At 33.5% G+C, this 25,430-nt stretch overlaps 1 protein-coding gene across 8 annotated transcripts in view; it reads right to left on the reverse strand.

Annotated features, from left to right (window-relative positions):
- Positions 1-3,301: 3,301 nt before the first annotated feature.
- Positions 3,302-25,430, reverse strand: part of LOC136027069 (ensconsin-like) — a 171,168-nt gene continuing 149,039 nt past the window's right edge. For 7 of the 8 annotated variants that reach the window (XM_065704006.1, XM_065704005.1, XM_065704004.1 and 4 more), the window contains 7 exons: positions 23,629-23,741; positions 22,705-22,839; positions 14,409-14,621; positions 12,003-12,167; positions 10,005-10,087; positions 7,545-7,717; positions 3,302-4,191 (listed from right to left, as the gene is read on the reverse strand). In XM_065704006.1, the coding sequence (XP_065560078.1) occupies positions 4,178-4,191; positions 7,545-7,717; positions 10,005-10,087; positions 12,003-12,167; positions 14,409-14,621; positions 22,705-22,839; positions 23,629-23,741 (896 nt within the window). In that variant the 3' untranslated portion in view covers positions 3,302-4,177. The remainder of the gene's footprint in view (positions 4,192-7,544; positions 7,718-10,004; positions 10,088-12,002; positions 12,168-14,408; positions 14,622-22,704; positions 22,840-23,628; positions 23,742-25,430) is intronic. The other variant, XM_065704003.1, reaches the window with a different exon arrangement.

The following is a 25,430-nucleotide window of genomic DNA, read 5'->3' on the forward strand; positions in this document are numbered from 1 at the left end:
AAGCGAAATTGTCATAGTTGTCTGTTTGCGCACGAAAATGTTAAGATCTTAAAAACAAAGAGATAGAAAAATCTCAGGACGAAGAAAACAAACGAGATATTTCATTGAATGAACAACGCGTCTCCAACGCTAAGAAACAAAGATAAAATAACCTGAAATTGAATAAAATATAAAACCATGAAATAAAAAAACAACAACAATAGTATATATATATATATATATATATATATATATATATATATATATATATATATATATATATATATATATATATACAATAGTTGCTACTATGATTGAGCACCACAAAAGCTAAATATGGTTGCTTCAATGAGAACACTGAAACAACCGTGTTTTCATCTTCTTCCGATTTTTCTCTCTCTTTGTTTTCGTTTTGGCTAGCCAGTTCGGCTTTAAATCTTTAATTCTTCCAGATCTTGAAAAAAAAACAAAAAAAAAGAACTAGTAAGCCTGCATTAGCGGAGGGGGCTTCTTGCTTTCTCTCGTGATACATTCAATGATCATCGGAGTGAAGTTATCTACAGTTCATCTCATCAAGATGTCGATTCCTCAAATATTTAATACGTTTATAAAGTCTTTTTTGTAACCCACCGAAAACGAATCCTCTTGTACCCCCCCCCCCCCCCAAAAAAAAAAATCCTGGAAACGGTCCTGATTGTAAATCTACATTTTGGAAAATTCAAGAAACAGCTATGGATAAGACCTATTAATAAGGTGTGAAAGTATTTTATACAAACAAAGAACCATCAATGAAACAAAAGGCACGTAATTATTAGAACCATTTATTTAACAGCATATATACAATTCATAAAATATTTTTAAAAACAAAAGAAATTGGGATATACAAATAAATTGAGCCACTACGCAATTATTACTATAATATATACCCAGAGATAGAATATAACAGCCAGAAAAGACGGAAATGAACAGTGGTGATTTTCACAAAAGCAAACTCCAAATTATGCCACAGCAATTGCATGAATAACCAAATCTATTTTTTTTAGCGAACGTTGTTTGAAAGGAAGGCCATTATTTTAGAGCATAAAACCCAATATTCGTGTGAAACTTGACAAACATTAACATAAAAATGTTTCTTTTTTGGAAAATTACACTATTGTAGCTTTTTTTTAACAGCCTCTCCTTTGGATGTTGTTCTTGTTTATACACTAAATTTCAAAACACCTTCATTTTCTGCTTTTTCTTGAAGGTTAATATCGATTTTAATTACAAATTGGAATTTATGTAAAAAGAAAATTGGAATTTATGGAGTCGACTCTCTAATATTTTCCCTTAAATTCAGATTATTAAACAAAACATTTTATATTTTCTTTAAGAGAATTTTTTAATGTTTAAGTTTTGTACATTTTTTTCCTACTACAGAAATGTGGGGTGATAAATTGCAGTTACCAGTGGCTTCTTTACAGAGGAAGGACATCTCAGGATATCCGAGTCACTTTTTTTTTCAATAAGAAGGGATGATTTGGCTGAAATCCCTTCAATCTATGAAAAATCGAGTGTAAGTGACGTTTTAATGGAGTAACTACATAATAAATAACAAAATCATCATAATATAACTATAGATGATAAATAACAAAAAGCAAAAAGAAAGAAGATAAGTTAAAGATACCTATAAAATTGTTCAAATAGCGCAATATGCCATAAGACCTTGTTGATTTTTCTGTTCTGAAAACACCCTCATTTCCCAAATTTCTAATCTTACACTGTCTTTTAGGGGATAAATTACAGGCAAAGGAAGAAGAATCAAAAATATTTATTACAAAAAGATTTTGAATATTTTTGATATTATAGTAATTTTTTGAGAAAAAAAACATATAGAGAAGAATTAGAATAAAATCACAACTGGGCTGACATAGCGAACAGGACCTTTCAGCCGATTTTCAATGGAACCCGAGAATTCTTTTCCAAAGTTTCCTTCGAACATAAAGACCTACTGCTTAGTTCTTGGATGGGACAAAGCCTCCCAAATAATGTTAGCATTACTACGTTTGACTTTCATATCAACCACCAGAACCAACACGACATTTGAACGCTGGATTTCGTAGATGTATATATTATATCTAAAAATGAATGGAAAGCCTGGTCATTTAAAAGTAAACATTTTTTTTTTAACTTTTTATAGTTTATTATCGCTATATCAGCAAAAGATAAATCGAACAAATTTTTAAGAAAACATAGCACCAATTCTTTTTCTGTACTGGGAACGACTACCTGATAATATTTACAATAACAAAAGCGTAACAGAGATAATAAGGAAACGTCAAATACATGGAATATATAGGGTTAGCCAAGGGTACATATCACGAATGGTTAAAAAAGAAGATCTAAGCATGAAAAACTGAATACATCACTAAAATTATTTATTTGATTTCAATAAATCATTAAGTCTTTTTTCCGTTAACTTATAATTGTCCTTCAAAAAAAAAAAAAAAAAAAAAAAAAGAAAGAAAAAAAAAAAAAATCACGGCAGTGTGCGTAAATAATGAGGGTAATGAAAAACCAGTTTATCTTCCATCAATTTGGTTCTGGATTAATCAGTTTATATAATTAATTAGAGTTCGAATCAACTAGAATGAAAGCAACGCTTAACTACATGTCAATTATTCCATTAGGATAATTTATTATGATTATTTTGTATGAAGAACAAAAATAAATGGCAAACACTAAGGAGGAGGGGGGGTATGCCTTAGAGCAATTTTCGACGAGCACATCTCATAATATATTCAGCTTACATCTACAACTTAGTAAAATAAGGCAGTTTCCCAATTTTAAAACAGCTTAAGTTCTTTATATAAACTCTATTTTATTTAGAAATAAGGTCAATATATCATAGATATATATGTTGACCTTTTATATATATATATATATATATATATATATATATATATATATATATATATATATCTTATAATATGTATTATATCTTATAAGAAAGAGAAATTCCAACAGGTTATACACTGAAATTCTCAAACATTGAAAGTAAAAGTAACATGCCATGCTTCACATATTAGAATGGAAATTTTGGTTTCGTTTTTCTTAATTTATTTTTGTTATATATATTGTATGTTTTATGTAAATTGCGATTCTATTATATGTTAGAAAATGTTTGTTAATGGAAAATGTCCCGTTTTTTGCTTAATTGACCTACTGGAATATAATTCTATCCATGTTAGTTTGATCAAAGCATTTTACAGGAAAATACGTGAGTGAGACCCTCTTCCCCGTCAAGTCCCCCTCCACCACCATTTCACCGAATAAATTATTGGTGTTTACAAAAAAACATACATAATATCCCATTGGGTTCGCAGAACATACGGCGAACTCAACATAGATTTAAAAGAAAATAAATATATGGATGAAATTATCCCATATCAACTATATTTATTTTGGGTTTTAAATTCTTCTCATACCTAACACGAAGCATTTTATTAGTAATTAATGAAGAAGATATTTATAAAATTTTCTAAGTGTCCAACAACAAGGATTAACGCAGAAAGGAAAAAAGGACACGAATCAAAATGAAAAATTTTACTTCATATTAAAATTTACTTGAACACATCTTTGAAATTCAAAAGCTGGAAGGCCCAGGACAATTTCACCACCAGATGATCACTACATTGAAGTCAAAACCAGGAAAAAGTAAATATTTTAATTTCCTCTATGTTTTCTTTCAATTTAGTGTCCATACAAAATTTTCAAAGGTCAATTATTCTTCATATTTTAGTTTAAAAAAAAAAACAGGATTCTAATTTATTGAAAATACATAACAAATTGGGAACTGCAAATACTTAAAAAAACTAATAAAAGCAAGGCAGATCACAAAGCGAGACTCAGAAAAAAGAAGAAACTAACTCGCTTTACAACGCATTTTTCACATAAATGAAAGTCCCGCGTCTATTAACAAATTCTGAATTCCTAAATTCACTACTTTTACCATCTTTTTCAGCCGTCGCAAAAGAGACACGGCAACTATCAATCCTCAACAAATATTCACTTGAGTAAAATACGGATTTAACTAATAATATATGCCATAGAAGTCGACAAAAATTTAAAAAAATCACAAAAAAACGACACCTGCTTTTTTTTTATCACTTTTCACCTTCAGTTATCATCAGCTACCTCCATCTTTTCGACTCCACAATCACATCAAAAGATCTAAAAAAATATTACTAGCAGAAAAACTTAAATAAACATTTTCAGGTACTTCATATTCGACAAGGTTTAATATTCGAATATTTGAATATTCGACAAGGTACTTCAACAGACTAATGCTCAGGAACAAGGCCGTATCCAGGTGGGAGGGGGTTTGAGCCCGACACGTAAGAGCTTAACAAAAATGAATATAAATAAATTTTTGATGCGTTTTTAAGGTCTTTTTTTGCACCCCTTCCTCGCCGAAAGAAATCCTTTTGTTAACCCCCCCTCCCTACCCCTAGAAAGAAATCTTGGATACGGCCCTGCTTATGAAAATCATTTTCAAAGAAGTTGACACTTCGGGTCAATAGGTACAGACTACCAAAACTATAGAGACTACACAGATAAAGAAAGAGGAATCCTTCTAATAGAAGTTTCTCTTTAGGAAAGTTCGAGAATTAGGGCGTAAATATGAAGTTTTCACTAGCTTAGACTCAGACACTTCGTAGGAATTAGTTTGAAAGAAAGTTAATTAGACGTTACTTTGAACGAAAAATATCACATGTTGTCATTAATTGTTTACAGCCTGTCGATTCTCCACAAAACAAGGCTGTTAACTTAATTTTTGTCAGTGGCTTGCTCTAATGGTTCTAAAGACTTCGAGTTAACACTCTTTTCCGTGCAGGTCTTTATTCAAAAGCTAATATCTGGAATTCATAATACTTTGCATTAAAGTAACTCTCTAAATTCATTTGGAATGGTAAGTAGGAAATAAGATTGTTTTAACCATTTAATTCGATTGTTTTAAGGCCTTATGTCAGATTTGCCTCTCGCTCGATCGGACTATCTGTTATGGCTTTTTCTACAATTAGCCATGGCTTGATGCCCACAACTACTTGATTTTAATTCAAAATAAGGATGCAGCCTCCTCCTGGGAATTAGTTTGAAAGAGAGTTAGTCAGACGTTAGTTTGAAAGAAAAATATCACATGTTGTCATTAATTGTTTACAGCCTATCAATCCTCCACAAAACAAGGCTGTTAACTTAATTTTTGTCAGTGGCTTGCTCTAATGGTTCTAAAGACTTCGAGTTAACACTCTTTTCCGTGCAGGTCTTTATTCAAAAGCTAATATCTGGAATTCATAATACTTTGCCTTAAAGTAACTCTCTAAATTCATTTGGAATGGTAAGTAGGAAATAAGATTGTTTTAACCATTTAATTCGATTGTTTTAAGACCTTATGCCAGATTTGCCTCTCGCTCGATCGGACTATCTGTTATGGCTTTTTCTACAATTAGCCATGGCTTGATGCCCACAACTACTTGATTTTAATTCAAAATAAGGATGCAGCCTCCTCCTGGGAATTAGTTTGAAAGAGAGTTAGTCAGACGTTAGTTTGAAAGAAAAATATCACATGTTGTCATTAATTGTTTACAGCCTATCAATCCTCCACAAAACAAGGCTGTTAATTTAATTTTTGTCAGTGGCTTGCTCTAATGGTTCTAAAGACTTCGAGTTAACACTCTTTTCCGTGCAGGTCTTTATTCAAAAGCTAATATCTGGAATTCATAATACTTTGCCTTAAAGTAACTCTCTAAATTCATTTGGAATGGTAAGTAGGAAATAAGATTGTTTTAACCATTTAATTCGATTATTTTAAGGCCTTATGCCAGATTTGCCTCTCGCTCGATCGGACTATCTGTTATGGCTTTTTCTACAATTAGCCATGACTTGATGCCCACAACTACTTGATTTTAATTTAAAATAAGGAGGCAGCCTCCTCCTGGGAATTAGTTTGAAAGAGAGTTAGTCAGACGTTAGTTTGAAAGAAAAATATCACATGTTGTCATTAATTGTTTACAGCCTATCAATTCTCCACAAAACAAGGCTGTTAACTTAATTTTTTGTCAGTGGCTTGCTCTAATGGTTCTAAAGACTTCGAGTTAACACTAATTCCCCATACAGGGCTTTATTCAAAAGCAAGTATTTGGAACTATAATACTTTGCTTTAAAGTCATTCTCTAAATTCATAATGAATGATAAGTTGGAAATACGATTATTTTAACCACTTTTAATTAGGTTTTAATTTAGTTACTTTTACTGACGTTACAATTTAATTATCTTTAATTGCGTTTTAATTGCTGTCAATTTCATTAATCTTTCCTGTTCTCACAGATTAGAAGGAACTTACTCCTTTTTCAGTAGAACTTGTCTCTTTTCTTACAAGCGGCTCAAATGATATTTTAAGGAGGAACAGACCATACAATTATTATTCATACCCCTCCACCCATTCTCAAAATTTATTCTGCAGAGATTTCAGTCGTTCAAAACCAACACCCGTTCCCGCATTATAGTTTTTGACGGCCACTTTTTGTATAGGGATACCTAAGGATGGGCTGAACTGTCTCGACTAATATTGGCTAATTCTGGAATACCCTATGAAAACTTTCATTTAAATTGAAGGTATAAGAGTAAAAAAAAAAAAAAAAAAAAGTAAAAAGGTAAAAAGCCTTCGGCTTCATCTTAGCATTAACTAGTAAAAATGAACTACCTTTTCTTCACCGTTTCTCAAGACACCCTTTAAATTATATCATCATCTTCCATGCGAAAATGTAATTTTTTATCAAAAAAGTGATTTTAAGTTAAATATTGCGTTTTTTAATTACAAAAGGCATTAGATTTAATAATTTCCTTTAAAATAGAATGATTTTCCAGTGACCCACTAGCATCGAAAAAAAAATGCTTTATTTTTACGCTAGAAAACCACTTACAACACACATTTAGGCTCCATTGTATTATAAATTCTTAGGTTTGATCTAAATATGAGACACGGTTGGATAAAAGAGTTTACAACCAGTATTGTTGGTGAAAAGAGTCGCTACTTGCCCCTGTAAAAACAATCCAGCGACCTAATATCGATTCCCCACCCTCTGCGACAGCAACGGCTCTGGTGGCTCTTTTTTACAAACACCATTATTGGGGGACAGAGTAGCTACTTACCCCTGTAAAAACGATCCAGAAACCTAACACAGATTCCCCGCCCTCTGCGACACCAATAGCTCTAGAGGCTCTCTCTTTTTTTTACAACCAGCCTTGGCTTCGAGCAGATTACCTCTGCTACATGTTTGCAATAGTACATAAATTTAAAAAGCCGATCTTGCTAGTTTAATTAATATCATGGACGTATTAACTTAACTACAGACTGCATGTGTTGTGACGAACTCCTTGCACTTTTTTTCTCCACGCCACCAGCAAATATTTTCTAGGGTGTTTGATGCGAACAAAACCAGTTATTTAGGCCTGCTGCCGGTTATTTAGGCAATAAATACGTGGCTAATATGCGCAGAGAACTATATGTAGTTAAAATAACTTACCAGCAGCCTCAGATTCTCTAGTCACGGGTTTCACTATTTCCTGGTTTAGCTCTACCAAAGTTTCAGCCCCAATGATACTTTTGTCCTTTATCTCTGAATTTATGTCATTGTCCAAACTATTAAAATTAATAAGAGCACTTCCTCCATTCAAACTTGAATCTCCATTGTTTTCTCTGAAAGAATACAATTAAGATATTAATAATATGTTGAAGAGATTTACAAAGTCAAATATTGAAATACGAACTAGAAAGCCTACCGTGAAACTTCCATCGATTTAAGAATAACATTAAGTAGAATGGGTATGTTGAACTCCACGAGGGAACATTATCTTTCTCGCGAAATGCTGCCAGAAGAAATATTATTACTATGGCTTTTATTTAGATACTACATGGATATTACTACGGATATGGGTCTATCATCATTTATGATAATCTTCACAAGTGGGGTTGGTTGTATCAGTTTTAGTATCTATGACGCATGCAAAATTACGAAACATGACAAAAGGCTCTGAACAGCCAAGAAAAAGACACGGAACAAGAAACTGCAAAAATGACATTGAATTGCAAACAAAGATGCTGCACAACGAAATCTGCGGTTAGAAGACAAAGAAAAATACAATGGAATGAAGGAGCGTGCTAGTTTAGCGTGTGTAAGTCTGTGAAGGATAAACAGGGTGGAAGAACTGGTTCTTAGTAGTGGCGTACTCAGAAAAATAATTATGGGGGGAGGGCTGACCGGGGGTCCCTGGGCCAACCAACAGAGAACTTCGTTTTTTTATTAGAAAAAAACTTTATTTTAAGGCACTACTTTGAGTTTGTTTCAGCTCTTTGAATGCAAGTTTTGAGTAGGGACTAAGGAATGAATGATTAAACCGATTTGAATAAGATTAAATTAAATAAGATATAAAAACATAATTTAATTTTTTTCTTGAAGCGGGGGGCTACAGCCCCTTTACCATACCCCCTGGGTGCACCCTTGTTCTTAATAGGGCTGACCGGGGTCCCTGGGCCAACCAACAGAAGCTTCGTTTTTTTATTAGAACAAACTGTATTTTAAGGCATTACTTTGAGTTTGTTTTAGCTCTCTGAATGCAAGTTTTGAGTAGGGACTAAGCAGGGACACCCTTGGTTCTTAGTATCTGACACGTGCGAAATCGCACAAGACGACAAATGACCCTCACCAGCAAAAAAAAAAAAAAAAAAAAAAAAAAAAAAAAAAAAAAAAAAAAAAAAAAAAAAAAAAAAAAAAAAAAAAAAAAAAAAAAAAAAAGCAAGGAATAAAAAACAGCGAAAATCAAATTGAAATGCAAACAAAAATGTGACTTAAAACTAAAGAATAAAATGATAATTATGCTTTTGCTTAATTAAGATATTTTAGAAATTACGACGGAATAAGGAACATGTTATTTTAGCGTCTGTAAAGAATAAACAGGGAGTAAGAACGGAATTGACGACATAATCTCTTAATTCAACTAAATTGCTAATTTGCCAACCTGCTAATGCGTAATTTAGATATTTCAGAGGGCATAGGCATTGGAACATTCCTGGTGGTTACTGAAATATGCAACACAATTCAAGCGAAAATATGACGACTGGGGAAAAGCAGGTAAATAATTTTTATCGGTATGTATAACGTCGTGCAAAATTACACATGATTTTGAATGAATCTGAACAGCTAATGCAAAAGGCATTAAAAATGTCTGAGGCAATGATGCATAAAAATAAAGCCCACCGAAATCTAGGGCTAGAACACATGCGACAACCAACAACACAACGAATCTCAAACGAAAATAATGGGTAAAGAAATCCACGGTGAGAAGAGAAGCAGCAATGAGAATCACAACGAGTCCCAGGAGAAAACAAATCCAGCAAAAATTTCTTAATTCAATTGAAATTGCTGATTTGACATATCATGACTTACAACTGAAAAATAAGGCAATGATAGTTCTGATGCGCAAGTGAATCAAATATACACAAGCCTGCCGTGTGCCAGGGCCGGGAGAAGCCTCGGCTTCGGGTACTTAATATTATCAAAGGCGTAAATTGGGCCCGTAGCCCTTCGCAAGTCCATCCAACGCCAACATTTAGCAAATAATATTAGAATGTGGAATAATTTCACAAAGGCCAACGAATTGACAGAAACTGAACTAATTGTAAATGCTTTTATTTACAAGTTATTTACTTGTAAATTGTTATTTACAAGTTTCCCACTATCAAGAGAGAAAGAAAGAAAGAAAGAAAGAAAGCAAGAAATAAAGAAAGAGAGAGAGAGAGAGAGAGAGAGAGAGAGAGAGAGAGAGAGAGAGAGAGAGAGAGAGAGAGAGAGAGAGAGAGAGAGAGAGAGAGAGAGAGAGAGAGAGAGTAATGGGCATGTAAATTATTTAACTTGTTAGCAAATATAAGTTTATATACAAAGAAAGAGCAAAAAAAGAAAGGAAAGAAAATATAAATAATAGCTTACTTTCCATGTCCATTGACTCCATTTAATTCTGATGAGTTTCCATTTACCTCATTGGGATCATTAAAACTACGAGCTTCTTGTTCCTGAAACACATTCTACTATTAAAACAAATTCTTGACACAAAGAAAAAGTCAAATAATTTGTGTCGTTTATGATTAGGAGCTATATTGATTTCAATTACTCAAGAAACATGTATTGAAACTTATAGAAACGTCACGGGAGTTCCACACGGTTGTCACTTTTTTTATGTGGCATGTTCTTGTCTATTCATGCTATAAAATACAATACATAAAGAAACGAAATGAGTATTAGATTGACGTATGCGTTGAACCAGGTCCGATTATTAGGGGAGGGAGGGTGGTGGGTAAAAGCCCAAAAAAGATTCTGTTTTACGCAGCTATTTTAAAATCTTCCAAGAGTTTTTTTTTAGGCATTTCGAGGAAGAGCTCCTTCCCCCGTTATGTAGGTATTGTGTCAACTATATATACAATTAAACATTTAATACAAAAGGAGATCTCAAAACTTAAATGGAACACAGAACATAACAATAGTGGAATCCAGACAGTTGAATGTATCATATGAAGCAAAATCCATCGAAATCTTAAGAAGGAAACCCCCTTTGAATTTTTACGTACATTTTCTTTTTGTTTTTAATGAGCCCCTTACTCCCGCTTCAAATTTAAGAAGTGTGAACCCGAATTCCAGCCTATTCCAACAGTCCTTTGAGTATCTATCACCACAAGCCCTTGAAGTTCCAAGGAAACTAAAAATTAAGTTGGAAACTTACACAACTACGAAAGGCCTAAAAATCTGCAAAACCCAGAAACTCAATTTTTAGTAAAAAAGATTCTTGCCAGACTAATTATTGTCTCTTTTTCGAACCTAAAACAAAGTATAAAAGCCATTCTGGATTTGTTTTGTACACTTTCCACAAATGTTACTCGTAAAAAAGAATTCATAAAAGAGGATAGCCCCACCCCCCCCCAAACACTAAATTTTATCAGAATCATCCTTAGAAAAATTTAGGGAAATAATCAAATAAACAATAAACAGAATCATCCTCACCGAGATTTTGAATTACATCCTTAAAAGGCAAACAGAAATTTTTCTTCATTAAATAACTAAAACTTGCATTACAAAATTTGAGATCCAGAGACATTTAGTTAGGTTAGTTATTATTATCAATGGCCCCACTCCCTCTAAGAATCAAAGCCCTGGTCAAGCTTGGCATGCATTCAATTCAGTACCTTCAGTTTGGTACAATAGTAGGACAAAAGACAACCCTGAAAAATAACACATAATACTCCACAATACCAATAAAGCTACTACAATTATTAAGAATTATTAGAATACTAAATCCTACATATTTACTTCGAAACTTGACTATCTTCTGACATAATGATTTAGTAATTAGGATAGTGTATGAAAAATTGGCAGAAAATAAGCGAAAAGAATACATTATTATAGAGCTCTAGAAGTAAAACTTTCCTGATTGCCTTAGCAAAAGACATACATTTCCACAAATCTAAACTCCGTATTAATATAAATATTATCAATTTTATTCAAGATTAAAAACATCAAATAATTAGTTAATTTTCTTACCAACAAAAATATACTTTCAGATAGACCATTTAGGTTATTCTGTTATATTTATCCCTTTATTTGACTATTAACATATAAATAAAATCCTGACTTTCGTCGGTTTTAAATTTCGCTTGTATTACTCCAGAGGATTTTCACGTAAAAAAAAAGAAAGAAAAAATTAGTAGGTATATATCCGGCTCGTAAAAACGTGACAAAGTTCACATAAGCAAATTTTGACGCGTTTTAGCAGCTTTTTTTTTGTATCTCCTCCACCGAAAAAAATACACCACACCCACCAAAGAACAATCCTCGATACGTCCTTGTCCTTAGTCCTCTGACATTTGAACTAAAAAAAAACATGATAAAATCTTTTTACATGGTACAGTAGTAAAAGGGTGAAAATATGTGTGTTACCTTTTTGAGATTGATTTCATTCTTTTTAGCAACCAATTCCTCCTCCATTAGGGGCTGAATTTGATCTTCAGCTCTTTCATCAACTAAGCTCACTGGTCCACTGGATGGATCACTACTAGCAACAGACGACAGGCTTTTATCGTCTCCTGAATTTTCACCTTGACCCTAAAATATTTCAAAATAAAACAGTGCCTAAAATTGTTTATGCTATAAATTAACAAAAAGTCGAGATTCGTAAATAACTTAATGAGCAAAAAAAAACTATCAATAACAATTCAGTATCGGTCTTCCCCGCCTCCTAAAATATATGCACCTCTAAAAATGTGATCAGAAGATACACAAACGCACTAGAGGAAACTAGAGTGGATCTAAATCAATTTGTAACTTGTTTAAAAAAATATATCCAAGGTATGCTCTTTCATTTTACGTCAAACGTTAACAGGACCCGTCAATTTGTTTTGCAATGGAGGGGATAGAGCTAAGGCACCTCAATCCCCTAAACACGGTTACAAATAGAGGTTTAAAATTTATACAAAGCTTATAAATGCCCCTAAACTGAGAATGCCAAAGATATGGCCCACGGCCAACCGTTGCCTCTAAAGAATTGAGAAATGACTTGACATGAATTAATAGCTATAGCTTATACTTTTTTGAATAAAATTAATGCTTAATGCAGGTATCTTAGAAGACCAACGATTCAAATCAAATTTGATGTTAAGCGCCTCTGGGAGTTCAAAATTCATCTTAGCCATTTCGAATAGAAGAAATTAACACAGTCAGTAATAATATTGTCCTGAGCGTAGATGAGCATCCTCATTCAGGTACCAGAGTTACTAGATTTGCTTTGATGCTATGACATGAAACCATTGAAGCTGAAACGATGTCAAGGATATAGATTTTTCTAAATATCCCCTTCCTCCCACTTCTAAACGTAGAGGCATTCACAAACTGTACATTCAATTAATAACTCTTTGACGTGAAAAACGTATTTGCGAATAAGCAAGTAGATTAAATCCGAAAAGGAAATTAGCCTATTAATTGAGTTTGAAACCCCTCATGCACATTAGCTAAAAATGCTACCTGACCGGGGAGAATAATAATAATAAAAAAAAAAAAAAAACAGAAGAGGATTCCCGTGACATTGGTCCTAAGCCACCTCTCCCCGATATACAGCCGATGTGCATCAATGAGTGCTGCAGCTACCGCTTGCAAACAGTGCGATTAGTAAAGGAGTCCAATTCACAATTAGGCATATGAAGGGAGGAGGGAGGGTGATTTAGACCTTCCTCTTCTTAGGTTTTATCTTGACATTTGTCCTCAAGTTTTTTTCTACAAATGCAACAGATGAAATCAAAACAAAACCCGTTTATCGTAATATCGTTTTGACCAATATTGTTTATTTCTTAAATACAGAAGCTTTAAAATTTATGAAAAAAGGTACGTTATTTACTTGAAAGACAACGTTTTATAACCAAGAAAATTCGATCTCAAAAGATTGCTTATGGGATTGGCAAAATATTCTGGAAAAGCATGGAATTTCTTAAGTGTCAGACAATACAAAGGATATTTCAGTTTTTTTGGGGGGGGGGGTTGATTTCAAGCTTTCGGTGTGTAGTTTAGCAAGAATAATGCATATGAAAGTCCCCCAAATTTATACTCAATTTCTTGGACATTTAATTTTTACTATAAATACATAAATAGTTTTAACTTCCAATTTTCAGTTAAGCCAAAACTCATCGCTAAATATTCTTCTTCAGACTGAGCACAGTGATGTCAATTCACGCAAATTTTTTTATTTTTTTTGGGTGGGGGGAAGAATGCGTTTTTCAAAATCTCGAGAGCAAATTCGTCTTTTTTTTTGTACGAAAAAATTCAAAAAAGAATCATTCTTCAATGAAGATACTCAAAAAAGGTTTTCTTCAAAATCTAAAGGGGAGGGGGGGACACATGCTCCTCCCCCAATTAACGAAACTGCCAGTTTACAGATTAAACATTTACTGACAACACTTTCCTAATTTTACCTTAAATAAAAACAAATTTCAATGTTGTATATATATATATATATATATATATATATATATATATATATATATATATATATATATATATATATATATATATATATATATATATATATATATATATATATATATATATAAATTGTCACTGACATCTAACAAAATCATACCAATTTATTTTAGATTATAATTGACAAATCTCATCTTTCAGCTTACAAATAAAAATAAAATAAAAAAGATTCTGCATAGAAGTAAGTGGCTGCAATTTTAAAATTCTGCTGAAAGAAGAAGAGAAAAAAACTGGTCAAGTCGTCATTGACAGCAAAGAAAACGTACTACTGTTCCAGAGAATTTCGTGTTCAGGAAAATATTTAGGAATTGAGCTTACTTGTTTAGCACCCCTAGTCCTTGACATAATGGCTTCCACTCGTTTTTTCCTTTCAATACGAGCTTCTTCCTCTTTCCTTAATCTTTCTTCATTCTCCTTCCTCAGCTTTTCAGCTTCCTCCTTTGCTTTCATATCTGCAATCTCCTTTTCCGCTTTCAATCTTGCCTCCTCTTCACGCTTTCGTGTCTCTTCGGCTTCTCTTCGTTCAGCCTCCTGCAATAAAATAGAAAATATAAAAACTTTACTCTTTAGGTAGCCTAGAGAACTTCCCATCCGAAGTTATATGGGGAAAAAGGATTACTTAAAATGTTTAATACCCTTCAGCCACACAACTGTTGGTAAAAGGTTAGATATACTACTACTACTAACAACTCACGGCAGCACCAAGCCACCTAGGGGCAACACAGCTGCACATATCCCTCATCCAGCCCAATCTGGCCAAAGTTTTGGTCTTTACCCCCTCCCACCACCTTCCAGTTAGCATTAAGTCCATTATAACCTCTTCCCCGTTTAAAATCAGCTTTAAAAAGTTAGAATTAAATTTGACAAAACCGACAATAGGTGAGATCAGCATTGCACGCGGAATAGTTAATATTAGTCCAACCAACATAGCAGAAACATCAAGCATTGCAAAATTTAAATAAAATTTCACACCTTCAAACAGAACATGAGATTAAAGTGAATTTTCTATTGTGGACCATCTTTTGCATCATTAAGTAATAAGCTGTCCTAGAATCATAGAAATCAAGAATCTTCGAATCCATACTATGGAAAATCTAGCATGAAAAAATCTACTTTTAGACCCAAAGTCTTTCAATTTTTCAGGACAGGTGGTCCTCTACCGCTCTAGGGCGCTGGGGATTCTCCCTACGAACTTTACCACTTTTCTACAGGATCCATTTGACTTTCAACCCTTTCTTTTCTCCTATATTTATTTCTATGTAACAAGTGATGATACTAGGGAGACGATTATATAAGAACGACTTATTGGAATAACCTGCACTGTGGCGCTAAATTCTTTGAGCGTCAACAACGAAAGGGTTCATTTAAAGTAATTGCTATAAATTTATTTAGAACGATTGCTCAAGAATAGACTTCCTTTTAAACAAGGGATTAAATTTTTGCCATAAAAACCTATTCAGTGGAAAAAATGCAGCGACTTCCATGACATTGACAAGCCCTAAAATTAAATTGCAATTAATGGTTTTGATTTTAAATTTCAATGAGCATTAGCGGAAAGTAGCAAAATAAAAATGCAATACTTTTTTAGTATATCCTAGTTTAAGCTTCTTTTCGAAAAAAGCACGAAAAAACTTAAGAGTCCATGAGATTTTGTACTATTTCACATGAACGACAATTTTGTGTTTTCAGTGGGTTACTACTTGCTGGTTTAATTCGAAATAATGAATACGGAGATCCCCATTTACAATATTAGTGTGAAAGACCTCCCTCCTATTCAGACACAGTAAATATCCCCAGGAGCCCCACCCCTCCTAATTTGCGTATTGAACCCATGTGCGCGAGGATATAAAGTATATTTTCCTTCCCACGTTGCTAGATTTTCGAGCATTTTAGCATATCTTCCCAAGATCTGACAGGCTAGGGTAGCACCTGGACTTACTGTAGGGGATATTCCAATCTGTGTGTTTATGTAACTATGTTTGTGTTATTATTGAAATTTAAATTAATCACAGAATTCACTAATATTTTTCTATACCTTTTGTAACGAGTTTCTTGGAAGATCAATTTATTCCTAAGACAAGTTAGAACATTATATGTAAGAACATGTTGACCAAGTCTCAGAAGTTACTTGGCATTGTCATTAGGCATTGAGAAACCTTTGACTGATAGCTGTCCACCGGTAATTTCATTTGTTTTATTCTAAGTAAGTCGTTGCTTTTGCGCCTAAGGTTATTATTACGAAACATTTATTACGAAATAATTGCCAAAAACAGTTTGCTGATTAAAATACAAAGGGAGGATCGCAAGGGCAATGTATGCCCAATCAAACTTCGATCCTACTGGCCTTTCTTGCGCTTGGGGCAAAATCTTGATTAGCTTCCCTGTCGTGCACAAAATTTTCAGGCCAATTCTTAACGAAATTTCCATATATTAACAAAATTATTTTGAAATTTATTTAAATTATTTAATTATTGGTTAATTATTACTATTTGATTGCTTTTTATTTTTATATTTTAGTAATTAGTGAATAATTTACTGATAATTTTCATTTACTAAATACGCCCTCCATTTAAAAATTAGGCTTAGCAGCAATGAAATATGCCTTGCTTACTACACCAAAATACTGAGATTGATCAATACTACGGGCGTGTTCCAAAACTCAAATGCCAATAATGACGATTGATTTTTCACCGTTATTTCTGTCCAAAATAACGGAAAATATAAAATTACAAACGATTCGTATTACGGCAAGTGCAGAAGAGATCACAATGATAGCCGCCTTTCATGTATTATAACAATTTTAGGTGCTATATTTGTATTTTAGACTGAAGGTAATAAAAATGATCAATTTTTTAATCAAAACGGAAATTAAAACGGAAATTAAAACGGTAAATGAGACCTGAAACATACTCAAGTTACAAATTCAATGTTAAATTTAACGACGGATTATCCACGGGTTACATTAACAGGCATATTTATGCCTAAGGTGGCAAAAGGTACAAAGGGATAGCAAGATGGGAGGTAGTAAAAAATAAGATGACAGTAAAAAAATATTTAACTGTGCCTTGCTTAACCTAACATATTTTGTTTTAACTATGAACCAAAATAAACCCATTTTATTTAGCTACACATTATAATTTTATAAATGATTCACATCACATTTCATTTTAATAGTTGAATAAAACTGTCCCTTAGAAACGACTTAATTAACTATATTTCCGTTATCATGTAAAACTATGAAAAAGCGAGACGTTATTGCTTTGGGGACGACAGTATTATATTAATATAAATGAACAAGCAGTTTATTGTTAGTTGCGAAAGCAGTGATAGAAAAACATGAATTCAGCAATTCGTGGTATATGTAATTTTTTAAAACCTTCTCTTCTAAACCTTTGTTTTCTCGATAAAGCAAATTGCGACGTAATATTTATAGTAAATGTCAGAAGGAAAAAATTGCTTAAAGAATACAAAAAAACTGTATTGGGTGAGAGCCAAGTACTTAAACCAAACTCTTTGTAGCACAACTCTGACAAAAAATCCACACTCCGACTAATGCCAAACCAATTTACTCGAAGTGATGTTCGATGCTGCCGTTTCAATTCACAAAAAAAGTAAGGAGTGGGGACAGGGACTTTTAATTTTGCTTTAATGAATAAACAAAACAAGAGTTTTTTTTATATCTAGAAGGAAGGTTATTTTCACTTTTTTGCGATTTCTTTTTTCTATATATAAAGTCGACGGAAATTGACAACTGTTCATTGCCAGAAATCCAAAAAAAAAAATTTACCTAAAAAGGCTTTCTGACAGGGCGTGACCGGGATCAGTCACGTCAAATAGAACCTTGCAATAAAAAAAAACTGACAGGAAAGTTAAACCTATCAGTCACGTCAAATAGAACCTTGCAATAATAATAATAATAATAAAAAAGTTTGGAAATGTCTCTCTGATTTCCAGGGACCAAGGTTTAAAACAAGTTTTTAGGAAAACCATTGAAATTAAAAAAAATATTATTCAACAAGAGCTAAGAGCTCATATGGCACTTGTGACGAGGTCGGAAGAGCCAAGAGCTCATATGGCATGAGCTCTAGTGAAATTCTAAGAATAAATAGATTAATTTAAAAGGAAAATCAGAGGCTTAATGCCGGTCGAGATTTAAAACAAGAGCTCTGAGACACGAGGTCCTTCTAAATATCAAAATTCATTAAGATCCGATCAACCACTCGTAAGTAAAAAATACCTAGTTTTTTTCTAATTTTTCCTCTCCCTTCAGCCCTCCAGATGGTCGAATCGGGGAAAACGACTTTATCAAGCCAATTTGTGCAGGTCCCTGACATGCCTACCAATTTTCATCGTCCTAGCACGTCCAGAAGCACCGAACTCACCAAAGCACTGGACCCCCCTCACTCCGCCAAGGAGAGGGGATCCAGTCCGGTTATGCTAATCACGTATCTAGTATTTGTGCTTATTCTCCCACCAAGTTTCATCTTGATCCCTCCACTCTAAGCGTCTACCAAGATTTTAGGTTCCCTCCTCCAACTCCCCCAATGTCGCCAGATCCGGTCGGGATTTAAAACAAGAGATCAGAGTTACGAGGTTCTTCTAAATATGAAATTTCATTAACGTTCGATCACTCCTTCGTAAGTTAAAAATACCTTATTTTTTCTAATTTTTCAGAATTGACCCTCCCCCAACTCTCCCAAAGAGAGTGAATCCGTTCCGATTATGTCAATTCCGCATCTAGGACTTGTGCTTATTTTTTCCACCAAGTTTCACCCCGAGCCCTCCACTCTAAGCGTTTTCCAAAATTTTAGGTTCCCCCCTCCAACTCCCCCCATTGTCACCAGATCCAGTCAGAATTTAAAATAAGAGCTCTGAGACACGATATCCTTCTAATTATCAAATTTCATTAAGATCCGATCACCCATTCGTAAGTTAAAAATACCTCCAATTTTTCCAAATTAACCGTCCCCCACTCCCCCACCCCCAGATGGTCAAATCGGGGAAACGACTATTTCTAATTTAATCTGGTCTGATCCCTGATACGCCTGTCAAATTTCATCGTCTTAGCTTATCTGGAAGTGCCTAAACTAGCAAAACTGGGACCGACAGAAATTGCGATCACTATATGGTACTTGATGTTTACCAAGTGCCATAAAAACCTGGCTTTGACCAGAGATGAAGGTGAATTTAGCTTAAATTCAAATTATGCTAATTTACTAGAGTCAAACGAAATAAATGTCGTTTCTCCCAATATCATTGACCTTTGTTTGCCTGATAATGAACCTTCACATAAAAATAAAGTCAATGGACCAGATACTGGAAAATCAAAGCGATCAGCATCTGTACCTGCTTTGAAGAAGCTAAAGAACTTTAAACAATATGCAAATAATTTATTGTTTAGTATAAATGTCAGAAATTTATTTGTGTTAATCTAGTTTACCTACTGAAGAGGGCCACTGTATATGTGACCGGAATATCCTGAAGTATTTTGTTGTTTCACTGTCAAATAAATATTTTTGTCCCCATTGAACTTATATTTGTAGAAAAAAAAGAAGCAAAATTGTTTCTTTTACAGTTACTTTATAGTTATAGTTATAATTGCATATTCAACAACCAACCAGGCTATCAGGGACAGACACAACGTAACCAAGCTGAGTCTCATAGGTTAAACAAATAAAGTATATGAAATATATAATTTTACTAAAAACAAAACTCTAAATTCTTAAGGTCCATGTTCCCTGCATGTTTTTGGTATACAATTTTTCTAAAGTCCCATGTTTTGAAGTTTCAACACAAGACCAAAATTTTTGGTTTTGGATACTTTTTTTCATATACTAAACTACATTTTTGAAATTAACTTTTGCATTTTTTTATTTAGGTCGAACAATACTTTTAAAATAAGAAACAGCAGGATTTCCCATTTTTCAGTAAAATTAGATCATTCTATTATATCATCAAATTAAAAAAAAAAAAAATTCAACTGAAAGTAAGGAACAATACTAAAACTTAAAACGAACAAAAATTATTCCATATATAACGGGAATTTCCCCCTCCTCAACCCCTCGATCATACTTTTAAAGGTTAAAGGTTTTTAAAGTACTTTTCATTCCAATTCAACGCTTCTTGAGTTCGTAAAGAATTGGGACAAAAATCCAAACTTTACCGTAAAGAGCGAGAGTTGAGGAGAGGGCAGATACACGGAAAAATTTCTTTCCGTTTTAATGGTGCTCCTTACTTTCAGTGGATAAAACTTGTTTTTTTTTTAACAAACTTTAAAAATAGTTTCTGATTGTTTCTCATGCTCAGTCCTAATCAAGATATGATGTGAACTACTGGCCTCGTATTCTCCTTGACTTCTTGCTGTTAGATTACACAGATTAATAAATGTGAATTGATTGGTAGTTACCGACTTTTTCGGATTCTCTGCTTAAAAATTAAAAAGTTGAATTTCAATTAAAATTTAGGACATAACCTGAATATTTAGTCAAAATTTTCGATGAACAATAGTTTTGCTGAATAAGTTCTTAACCATATTATCACTGCAAAATTTCGGGCGGAGGGAGATGGGTACTATTGCTCATATAGATGGAAATTCTGTGTGACTTTTGACCTTTCATCGCGACCTCTATAATAAGGTTATCTGATGTTTAAATATATGGTAAAAAGATGATTGAACACCCTGAAACATGGTATGCGAAAGACAAATGTTACCATTTAAAATCGCTGGCAACAGTTGTCCTGATAGCACCTGCCACCCCCATCCCAAGAAATTTTCTGGCGAGGCCCATGATGCCTCGCCTCGCCCTTTCCACCTCTGTGCTACTAGGGATGTGAACTGAATATTTTATGCTGCATAAAAAGAAATTGCCACGATGAGAGGGGCACTACCCTCTTAGCAGCAATAATAAAGGCCAGGCCCTGAATGTTCTAGGGAATCAAAGAGGAATTAAATATCAAGCTCGGTCTTCCTAAAACTCACTCTATTTATTTGAAGGCTCAATGACAGTTATAATATTTGGGCTTTCAAGTACACTCTTCGAGATATCCCTCCCGCCCCGCCTGAAAAATGACCTACCGCCCCTCCTCCGTAACAGACTTTTATATCTTTTTTTAAAATAGCTCTATAACAGCAAAACATAATCTTGTAAATACTATAAAAATTAGTGAAGTTAAATGAAGTTTTAGATAAATGTCGGAAACATAATCTGCACTAAGAAAGGATGTACCATCCCGCACCACCTCTTACTAAGACTTATTCTAAATGAAGAGGGATGAGAGATAACCCTCTCTATAAGCATCATTTCATGAAAAAATAACATGAATTTAAAACTTAGTATTACGATAAACGTCCATATTGGCCATTTATCTTGCATGGATTGCGTAACTTTTTACCTTAAATTACCTTAAATCGCACTGGCCGGCGAATAAGGTTGGGTGAACATCCTGTAGATTCGCCGGTTGAGTGATGGAGGTGGAAGTGCGTTGTCTAGTTCCGTTGAGTAGATCCACTGGCCTCCCAGTGTAGTTTCCACTCCATCGCTTTCAGACAAACTTTATTGGTATTTTAAACCAGTTAATTATCTGAGAATTTTCGATCGATAGCAATTTGGTCCTTTTAGGGGCAAAATCGTAGTTTGGTGCCAACAAATGGTAGAAAGCACAACTCTCCCGTGCCACAATCTTTTCGTTAGCCTAAAAAGCATTAGAGCTTACTTTTCCTTCGAATGAGCCCTCTATCGATCGTTTAGGACCATTGATTCAATACAATTACCCATGAAAAATAAATGTATCAGTGATCTTTCTTCTTTAGAAAAAAAGAAAAAAAAACACATTTTTCTAAATGGGAACCTGAGAAGGGTTCTCTGATTAGTTGAATCTCAGTTCAATTGCCTTTGTGGGGGCGTCTCCACCCTCTATTTTAGAAATCAGGTAAATTTTCTCAGACTCGTAGCCACGTAGCTTTTGATGGGTAAAAAATATTTAACATATCCGGAATCAGCTTAAAAATTCAATTGTTTTGATATATCAGTTGTTACCAAAATTCTTTTTTTTTTTTTTTTAGAGTTTCAGTTACTTTTAGCCCAGGTCACTCCTTACAAACAGTCATTCGTTACCAAGAACTGTTTAATAATAGTGAATGTATAGAACTGAAACCTATGAATCTAATGGTATATATATCTTGGCCATTCATAGGAAATTATAGCTGTCGCAAAATCTAGGGTTGAGGATTCAGAGTTTTCGTAAATTTTTGCTGAATGGAGTCGGAGTTGGAGTTGGTTATAACTTAGAAATATCCAATTAAATGAAGCTTTGAAACAGAACTGTAGAGTCAGAGTCATAGAGTCGGAGTTTTGGTAAATTTTTGCTGAATCGAGTCAGAGTTGATGTTGGTGTATTGAAAATATCTGGAGTCGGAGCTGAATTCGGTTATAACTTGGGAATAACCAGTTAAATGAAGCTTTAAAACAAGCTTGTAGAGTCGGAGTCATAGAGCCGAAGATGTTGGTGAATTAAAAATATCTGGAGTCAGTTATAAGTTATAACCGACTCCACAGCCCTGGCAAAATCACATGTTCCAGAGGGAATATAAACGTTGAACCGTTAAGAAATTTACCTCAATGGCTATCCTAAGTCTTTCTTCTTCTGCTTCCTTAGCTTCTTTAACGAGCCTATCCATTTCTTCGGCATCTTTTCTGGCCTGCTCTTCTTCTTGACGCAGCCTTTCCTCTTCAGCAAGGCGCTCAGCTTCCTATAATGACAATTATTCATACTTTATTAATGACAATACTTTCAAACAGGCAAATTCAAATTAAACGCTACAGATCATGGCCATAAAGACTACTGGCCTGACTAGTTTCACTTGGCTAGGTTCCAAATCATCCCATATACCCATATTCCAAGGAGCTGCAAAATTTATATAAAAAGATACAGCCAACTTTTATTGGATTTATAAGGTAATATACCCACAATCAAAAATAGGACATATTGAACTTGCAATGTATTATTTTTTAAAATTCACATAAGTGAAAAATTAATATTCATGCAGCGACTACGAAAACTAAAAATGTAAGGGAAAACCGAAAGTGTTGGCTTTCTAAAACTAGTAAAAAAAACTTTTCAATAGTGCCTAAAACTGGTGTGTAAATAGGGCTACAATAGTATCTAAAAATCTTCTCAACTTTCTAAAACTAGTATCATCTGCTTACGGTAAAACCATGGAAAAGGGCATTTCTGACCATTTTTACGATATTTCAAAACCAATCACTTCCTCGGAAATAATGTCTTGCCATCGAAATCTATGAGGGGGACGGAGAGGGGACACTTATCCACCGCTCATAGAAGACCGAAACTACATCAAAAGCACTAAATTCCACGAAATTTTGAAAAAAAACCCTATCACGAAAAAAAATTGAAAGAGACCAAATCTCTCGGAAATCTGGCCTAACATCCTCCCTTTCCTCTTGAAAAAATGATTACGGTGATCACCGTTTACTACTGAAAAACAAATTTATGAAAATAATGCCCGGAAAGCACTTACTAAGCGTTGGCGTTCTAATTCAGCTTCCTTTTCCATTTGTTCACGAGCTAAGCGACGTTTTTCAGCTATTGCGGCTTTGGCCTCCTCCTCAGATGTTATTTTCGGTTTACCAGCTAAAAAAGAAAAAATGGAAAAATGGCTATTAAATTAATCGAAGAAAAATCAAGACTTTCAGAAGTCTAATAACGTGATGAAGTGATGAACTCGTGATGAAGCTTTGAAAATTTATAGCTTATATTTAGAGATTTAAGTTTTGATAGAAAAATGTATATTTGGTCCGTCGAAACAAACATCCCTATGTGAATTCCAGCTAAATACATCGGACAGAGATTCAGAAGTCTTCCTAAAAATTCTCGCAAAAGATAAAAAAGAAACTTTTAAAATTCATATCTAAAAAAGATTTTAATTGCTGTAAATTTTTATCAATACATTAACAGGGTATTTATTTTAAAATGGTTTTGTAGCCCGAAATTTCCAACTCTGTAACAAAACAAAAACACAAAATTACTGTCTTAAGACATTTTTTTTGCCGGACGACGTGAAATATGGATACCGAAGTGGAAACCGGTCCCGATCACAACTTAGCATGACAATTTTTTTTCTTCTTTTTTTTTACTTCGATTCGAAACAGAAAGACAACAAATTTTGCCCAAATTAAGACATTTTCTTTTTTTGGCGAAATAAGTCTTGAGTACAGAAGTGAAAATCGACTCCAGTCATAGACTAGATTGACGGGTTGCTAAGCATTATTTGGTAATATTATTTTTAGTTTTTCGCCATGCATGGATTCTACATGTCACCCACCCAGTAAAGCTTTTATTAGTGTCGATGAAATTATAGACCTGCATAAATGAGTTATTTAAATTATGTCTTAGACCACACTACCTTTCCATCTACAGAATATAACATATGAAAATATAGAGAAAACGGGTATAATATTTTAAACAAAGCAGCGGACAAAACAAAAACAAAGCAACAAACTTTAAATAATCAAGGAATCCGAATATTTGGACTTTTGCGTCAGGATCCCTTTATCTACAGAAAAAAAAAAATGAATTAAGCTAAGCTAAACAAAAATATAAAGGAAAGAAAAGTAAAAAAAAAACAACATTAAACAAAAGTCACATGGCAATAACTCTTAATATCTAACATTTATTGACTTATAAACCATTATTGTCAACAATTAAGATTTCAAAATAACCTAATTTTTTATTCTGTTGTCGTATTCGTGCTATTTGCATGGTGATATATGAAGTTATTAAAATATAAGCTTTGTTAATTGTTTCCGTTTTCCTTTTCTTTATATTTCATTTAATTTAACTTAATACACTTTTTTTTCTTCGATAAAGGCTACCAGACGTGAAATCAAAATATTCGGGTTCCTTTATTATTTAAAGTTTGTTGCTTTTTAGTTGTTTTTTTTTGTCCACAGCTTGGTTTTAAAATATTATAACCGTTTTTTCTATATTTCCATTGTTAAATTCTATAAATAAGTCATTTCCTTCCGAAGATCTTCAAAAAAAGTTCCTTTCAGCCGGGTCGTAGTTTGTAGCTTGACCAGATAAAATTACACTTAAAACCCTGTCTATTTAGTTTTAAAATCTGAAAAAATTAAATGTAACGAATAGCACGATTCTAGTTAGTTTAGATGCAAAAATCTACGCGCACCTCTTATGGTAAAAAAAAGGAAGCTGCAATAAAGGAATCTCTGATGTCGTATTAGATTTTGAAGGTGTCATAACGAAACTTTTTGATAAATGTCTTTTTATTTAACGTTCCGAGATAAGTTTTTCTTCAAACAA

Source organism: Artemia franciscana, chromosome 5, assembly GCF_032884065.1.
Source record: "Artemia franciscana chromosome 5, ASM3288406v1, whole genome shotgun sequence".
Classification (NCBI taxonomy): Eukaryota; Metazoa; Arthropoda; class Branchiopoda; order Anostraca; family Artemiidae; genus Artemia; species Artemia franciscana.